Genomic DNA, 7,991 nt, shown 5'->3' with positions numbered 1-7,991 from the left:
ACTCTTCCTAGTTCTATCATTTGCTTCAGGACTCCTTTGGGAACCTACAAGTTTTGTCACAGATGCCACAGCTGCAAATGTTTCAGCCTATTACATACACACATACATGCAGACATGCACACACACAGACATGCACATAGACACCTATGCACAAATAAAAAACAGCTCTCTTTCTTAGCATAAAACTCATCTCATTTATCTAGATAATTGATGAAATACAACAGAATTCAGACAGGAGTGCCAATAATTGCACGAAAAATATTGCCCTGTTGCTAAAGAAATTATTCATTTATTCAAGCACCTATTACTTATTGTGCTCTGAGGATGCCAACAGATGAGGAAAAACAGACCAGGGAGGAGCACATGTCCAAGGCATATTAGATACACTCTACTTCAGCGCTTCTCAAATAAGGGACAGAGGAACATCTGCACCCACTCTCCTAAAATATGGATTCCTGGGTCTCATTCCCTGCTGCAGCAGAATTTCTATTTCACTTGAATTTTGCTGTAAAACTATGGCTTGGGCACTATGATTAGTGCCACTTTAGGGATGAGAAAACAAGTATGGATAGGTTAAAAATGAATTGACCAAGGTCACATGGCTAAGCTAGAAATGAGAACTCAGGCATAATTCCCACATCCACTCTCTTAGCCCCTCAACATTATACACTTCATTCTAGAGCATTTTAAAGCTCTTTCCCCCAGTACTGAAACATACAAGACCCTCACTACTCCAAGCGCCGTCCGGCATCATCAGCATCACCTGGGGGTTTGCTAGGAGTGCAAATTCTTGGATCCCACCCCAGATGTACTGTATCGAAATCTGCATCTTAAAAAGACCTCCAGGAAATTTGTATGCACTTGAAAGCTTGAGAAGTATGCTCCAGATTATTGATTAATGCAAACGCAGAAAGCAGAGTAATTGTTGTAACTCCCAGAACCTTTCTAGAGGAGTTTTTCTTGTTAAGCATCTAGTTACTTGACTGAACAACTCAAAGCGCGAGAGGGTGACAGGAATAAATCCTAGTGTCTGCTGCCACCTTGTGGTGAGAAATTCCATCCCAGGCAGAATTTGCTCTTTACCACGAAATAAATGGGGCAATGTTGGAAGGGAGGGGTGGATCAAGGTCTTCAATTCACCAATGTACTTTGAGAGACCACTACAAAATTCCAAGATGTAATGAAAACCACCCTTGGGGTACATTTTGAGATGTCCAAACAACAACTGGCCTTGTCATATGTGACCCACAGGACACAGAGAACATTCACCAGCTGTAACTGAGAGATCTAACAGAAGCTCAACTTGTGTTAATCAACAGATCGTTCGTATTGCTATAGGTGCCTTCCCCTTCAGAGGTCAAATATGACTTCTGAATGTGGTGGTCAATTAGTGCATGGGTGTTTTTTGTTGTTGTTGTTGTTGCTGTTGTTTTGTTTTGTTTTTTGCTATCCAAATGCCAGTGTTGATGCAATCAGATCATCATTTCTGCATTTGCCTTGTTCAAGAATCTGTGAAGTGTTCCATAAAGGTCCATGGAATTTCACACAGCTCAGTCAAATACATCATTGGTGACCTCTGTGAAGTTGTAAACAGGGCCAGTCCCACAAATAATGTCTCTGACACTTGGAAGGGAATAAGGGAAAGACTCTAAAAATTTCCTACATATTTTATTCCAAATAGCCCACACCTTGACAGTACATTCAGTCACTGGATGATTTTTGCATCGAAGTCTGTAAGTTCAAGAACTAAAACAGTCCAAAACAGCTACTACAGGTGAAGTTGACAAAAATGGCCCGACCTCAGCTTTATCTACCAGAACCCTTTAAGATTGCCTACGGAAAAGTTGGACAGTGCCGAAGATTCCAGCAACTCAAGAAGAAAAATGGCCCATTCAAAAGGAAGGGGATAGAAAGGTAGGTAACAGAGATTCATTTCCTTTTCTGTCAAATGAGAGTCTTTAGGTTTGGCATAGTGGCATGTCCTTTTAAGCACTGCATTTAAAAATGAGGACTCTGGATGGATTGCTGGGGAGGGTACTGCATTGAATCAAGAAATCTAGTGCGACAATGTAAGCTTCATTTTATGATCAGAAAGGTCTTTACTGTAACAGGGAAAACCTTTTCTTTACACTTGAAATTGAATTTTAATGTGGCATAGAAGACTAAAATAAGTACTGATTCTATGTTGATATTTCAGCATCAGAATTTTAGACATCTCACGTCCCATGAAAATACTATTACTTTGAAAAGTCATTAGTGCATTTTTCAAAATAGGTCCACGATCAGTGCTTTTTTTTCCTACCCCAGCAATTTGGGCTGCTGAAATATGTACTAATCACATTTCACTATGGACACATTGTTTAATGTAACATTAAGACTGCCTTAGACCTCCTATTTTTTGTCAGTGACAAAACCATACAGACAGGTGTGAAACATCCAAAATATAATGTATTTTAATTTGGAAAATTAGTGTGGTGATTTATTTTCCAATTTCTTTGTGCTTCTTTCTTACCAGGTCAATGGGCTATAGTTCAGACATGTAGAAGTGAGGTGTTTTAATGAGTCCTGGAAGCATCAAAGACCAAGCTTAGGAACTTCCATGGACAAAATAAAATACTGCAGAGATTTCCACTTTGAATGAAAAGTAGGAGCTCCGGGGGAAGCAATACAACCAAATACATTCAGTACCAACACAAAAATATTTAAAAACATAAGAAGGGTTGGCCGGGCGCGGTGGCTCAAGCCTGTAATCCCAGCACTTTGGGAGGCCGAGACGGGCGGATCACGAGGTCAGGAGATCGAGACCATCCTGGCTAACACGGTGAAAGCCCGTCTCTACTAAAAAATACAAAAAACTAGCCGGGCGAGGTGGCGGGCACCTGTAGTCCCAGCTACTCGGGAGGCTGAGGCAGGAGAATGGCGTAAACCCGGGAGGTGGAGCTTGCAGTGAGCTGAGATCCGGCCACTGCACTCCAGCCTGGGCGATAGAGCGAGACTCCATCTCAAAAAAAAAAAACATAAGAAGGGGAGGGTTCTGCTCAGAAGTTGCAGCAGTTGTATTCCTAGGCTCTGGAGCTTAAATCACCTTTGTTAATTACGTTTTCTCTTTTTTTTTTTTTTTTGAGACGGAGTCTCACTCTGTCACCCAAACTGGAGTGCAGTGGCCAGATCTCAGCTCACTGCTAGCTCCACCTTTAGGGTTCACGCCATTCTCCTGCCTCAGCCTCCTGAGTAGCTGGGACTACAGGCGCCCACCACCTCGCCCAGCTAGTTTTTTGTATTTTTTAGTAGAGATGGGGTTTCACCGTGTTAGCCAGGATGGTCTCGATCTCCTGACCTCGTGATCCGCCCGTCTCGGCCTCTCAAAGTGCTGGGATTACAGGCTTGAGCCACCGCGCCCAGCCGTTAATTACGTTTTCGATAGATTGGAGATGAGAGTGGGGAGGATGGAATGGGAAACACCTTCTAGAGATTCTGAGACCACTTAGAACTGGGCTTTTAACATGGGTGGTCTTCCAAATTCCTGAATCTTCTGAAATTGTATTTGCGTTGTTCTGTGTCAGAGTATGTGTATGTGTGTACATGTTTATAGTAGCAAAATCACTTACAAATTAAATTATTATTAAAGGAGTCTCAGAGGGCTTTATGGGAGATTAATCCTAGCCCATAAGTTATCTTTGGGCAAATTAGGAAATGATGCTCCCTCCTCAGGACATTTTACTGCCATCTGCCAGAAAATCATTATAATAACTATACGCAAGTCTAAGTACGAAATTGAATAGCACCCCCTAGAAGTCGTATATGTACAATTTGCAGAACCCTGCCCTTGGTCCCAGAAGAGAGGCTGCTAGCTTCTCCCTTATTTTGCCCTCTAGTGTGGGCTCTCTCCTTGCCTTTTACATTTTCTGCATTGTTCTGATCCACATGGTAATAAAAAGTATCATTTATTGAATGCATTTTAAGGTTCCAAACATATGAATTATTTCCCTTTATTTTCACAATTCTGAAAAGACTATGCCCATTTTCAAATGAGAAGATGAAAGCTTATAGAAGTTACCTAACATGCCCAAGGTCACAGAGTTGGGGATTGTCCTGAGTTGAACCAATACCATTGAACTCCAGTGTCTAGGCTCTCACTGAACTACTCCCCATGTATCATTACAGAAAAAGGCTGAATGATTTGGGTTCTGTTTAGAACCGTGTTTTCCTGGAGAGTAGTACATATGCTACTGATGGTACATGAGATATTTTAGGTAATATATGAAGAACATTGTTAATGGTTATAAATTTGTTTTAATCCATAATAGAAATATATGTTATATATTTAATATAATATAGTAGCATAATATAAAACCTGGGATTTCACCCAGAGAAATGAAGACTTACGTTCATACAAAACCTGTACACAAATGCTTATAGTAGCTTTATTCATAATAGCCCCAAACTGGAAACAACCCAAATATCCTTCAATTAGTGAGTAGTTAAACAAAGTGTGGTACATTCATATAATGGACTATTACTCAGCAATAAAAAGATATGAACAATTAATACACAAAACCTGGGTGAATGCTCAGAGAATTATGCTGAGTGAAAAAAGCATATCTCAAAAAATTACATGATGTATATTTCCATTTACACAACGTTCTTGAAAGGACAAGAATTACACACACAGAAGACAGATTCGTGGATACCGGTTTAAGAAGGGGGGACCATTTTTTTTGGTGTTTTAGACATGAAGTCCTTGCCCATGCCTCTTTCCTGAATGGTATTACCTAGGTTTTCTTCTAGGGTTTTTATGGTTTTAGGTCTAACATTTAAGTCTCTAATCCATCTTGAATTAATTTTCGTATAAGGAGTAAGGAAAGGATCCAGTTTCAGCTTTCTACTTATGGCTAGCCATAAGTAGAAAGCAATGGCAACAAAAGCCAAAATTGACAAATGGGATCTAATTAAACTAAAGAGCTTCTGCACAGCAAAAGAAACTACCATCAGAGTGAACAGGCAACCTACAGAATGGGAGAAAATTTTTGCAATCTACTCATCTGAAAAAGGGCTAATATCCAGAACCTATAAAGAACTCAATCAAATTTACTAGAAAAAAACAAACAACCTCATCAAAAAGTGGGCAAAGGATATGAACAGACACTTCTCAAAAGAAAACATTCATATAGCCAGCAGACACATGAAAAAAGGCTCATCATCATTCACCATCAGAGAAATGCAAATCAAAACTACAATGAGATACCATCTCATACCAGTTAGAATGGCGATCATTAAAAAATCAGAAAACAACAGGTGCTGGAGAGGATGTGGAGAAATAGGAACACTTTTACACTGTTGGTGGGACTGTAAACTAGTTCAACCATTGTGGAAAACAGTGTGGCGATTCCTCAAGGATCTAGAACTAGAAATACCATTTGACCCAGCCATCTCATTACTGGGTATATACCCAAAGGATTATAAATCATGCTGCTATAAAGACACATGCACATGTATGTTTATTGCGGCACTATTCACAATAGCAAAGACTGGGAATCAACCCAAATGTCCATCAGTGACAGACTGGATGAAGAAAATGTGGCACATATACACCATGGAATACTATGCAGCCATAAAAAAGGATGAGTTTGTGTCCTTTGTAGGGACATGGATGCAGCTGGAAACCATCATTCTCAGCAAACTATCACAAGAACAGAAAACCAAATACCGCATGTTCTCACTCATATGTGGGAATTGAACAATGAGATCACTTGGACACAGGAAGGGGAACATCACACACCGGGTCCTATTGTGGGGAGTGGGGAGGGATAGCATTAGGAGATATACCTAATGTAAATGATGAGTTAATGGGTACAGCACACCAACATGGCACATGTATACATATGTAACAAACCTGCACGCTGTGCACATGTACCCTAGAACTTAAAGTATAATAAAAAATAATAAATTTAAAAAAAAAAAAGAAAGGGGGGGACCAGTGGAAAGTGGGTGTGGCTATAAAACATGAGGGATCTTGGTGTTACTGGAAATGTTCCATATCCTGACTGTATCAATGTCAACATGCTGGTTGTGAAAATACAGTTTTGCAAAATGTCACCATTTGGGGAAACTAGGTAAAGAGCACACAGAATCTCCCTGTATTTCTTTCTTTCTTTCTTTCTTTTTTTTTTTTTTTTTTTTTTTGAGATGGAGTCTCGCTCTGTCACCCAGGCTGGAGTGCAGTGGCGCAATCTTGGCTCACTACAAACTCTGCCTCCCTGGCTCACGCCATTCTCCTGCCTCAGCCTGTCGAGTAGCTGGGACTACAGGCACCCACTACCACACCCGGCTAATATTTTGTGTTTTTAGTAGAGACCGGGTTTTACCTTGTTAGTCAGGATGGTCTCGATCTCCTGAGCTCCTGATCCATCCGCCTCGGCCTCCCAACGTGCTGGGATTACAGGCTTGAGCCACCGTGCCTGGCACCCGCCCTCTATTTCTTACAACTGCATGTGAAACTATAATGATCTCGACATTAAAATTTTAATTTTAAAAAATACCGAAATTTCATGGATATTATTACTTGGAGTGAAGCTAACAAAAAATAGTTAATTGAGGAAGAATATTAGGTAATAATTGTATCACAGTATAGGTGATATTCTAGCATAATGATTAACAACACAGACCTCAGAATCAGATAACCTGGACATAAATTATTTAATCTCTCCAAGCTTTAATTTCTTCATGTGTGAAGTAGAGATGAGAACATAAAGATTAAATTATATTATACACATGAAAGCACTTGGAAGAGTGTTTAGCACACAGAAAGCTATCAGGAAATGTTGTCTATTGTTTAGTCTATTGCATATTAAAAAATGCCAAAATTATGAAGATGGTACACGTAGTCGCTATATATGAATTTATAGTATGTTATCTAAATGAGTGTTTTATGTAAATGCAGTATTTATGGGGCCTTGGAGGTTACTCCTTATTCACTACTCTAGCAGACTCTCTCATCTTCTATTACTTTCACTTTGAAACTGCCAAATCTAGCAAAAACTATCTCAAACTATCATTGAAATAAGATTGCCAATTTGCCAATGTAAGTTCATGGATTCCAACAGTCAGACCTGGATTAAAGTCTGCATTCAGTCCTTGGTCAATTAATTTAACCTATGTCTCAGTTTACTCATAAGTAAAATGAAGCTAATAATATAACCTACCTCTAACAGTATTGTGTTTAAATTAAATAGCGGCCAGATTACTATAATTTGATAACAAAACACCAAGTAGTTGCTTTGGCTTTATTTTTCTGTGATTTGATTCTTGGTCTTCAATTTTATTTTATTTTTTTCTGAATTGTATAATTGGTTCACACTTGAAGTTTGTGTTTTAATGATTCAAATTATTCATTTTTAACTTTTCAGTTTCTCTAATATGAGTCATTTTTATTTTGTTTAGATGGCATAGAGCTGTGTCTACCAACTTACTAAAACAAAATGTATTGGTCCCTAAAGAGGAGTCATCCAGTGATAGTGACATGGGATTTCACGAAAGTCAACAAAATCAGAAAAGAAATTTGATGACAAAAGTGAAGACTGCTTTTGGGAGGATGCTGTCCTACAAGTATAGAAGCAAGCCAGCAAGTGCCAGCAAAGAGGGCTACACTGACCATAAGGAAGCCCTACTGTCAAACACGCAGAGCCTTCTCCCTAGGATTGTCAAGGAGCTTCCATCTCCCAAGTTATTTACAGCAAAAATGAGAAAGCTTTCAGAGAATGGTAATCAAATATGGGCAATTTGTCATTGGGTTGAGGCCAAGAGGAAGAGTGAAATTAGGATGGATTATCTTGCTACAACAGTATGGCAGCCCTGAGGAGCTTGTCTGAAATGCAGAATCTCAGGCTCTACCTGGGACCTTCTGAGTCAGAAGCCACATTCTAGCAAGATCCTCATTTGGCTTGTATGTTCATACTATGTGTGTGTGTGTGTGTGTGTGTGTGTGTGTGTGT

General features: G+C 39.5%; 1 protein-coding gene across 1 annotated transcript in view; it reads left to right on the top strand.

The window, feature by feature from the left end:
* Positions 1–1,615: 1,615 nt before the first annotated feature.
* Positions 1,616–7,991, top strand: part of C2H3orf49 (chromosome 2 C3orf49 homolog) — a 32,084-nt gene continuing 25,708 nt past the window's right edge. The window contains exons 1-2 of the mRNA XM_023200509.2: positions 1,616–1,914; positions 7,441–7,760. Of these exons, the coding sequence (XP_023056277.1) occupies positions 1,790–1,914; positions 7,441–7,760 (445 nt within the window). The 5' untranslated portion in view covers positions 1,616–1,789. The remainder of the gene's footprint in view (positions 1,915–7,440; positions 7,761–7,991) is intronic.

Source organism: Piliocolobus tephrosceles, chromosome 2 (assembly GCF_002776525.5).
Source record: "Piliocolobus tephrosceles isolate RC106 chromosome 2, ASM277652v3, whole genome shotgun sequence".
Lineage (NCBI taxonomy): Eukaryota > Metazoa > Chordata > Mammalia > Primates > Cercopithecidae > Piliocolobus > Piliocolobus tephrosceles.
The sequence above is the reverse complement of the archived record's forward strand: the minus strand, read 5'-3'. Positions and strand labels throughout refer to the sequence as shown.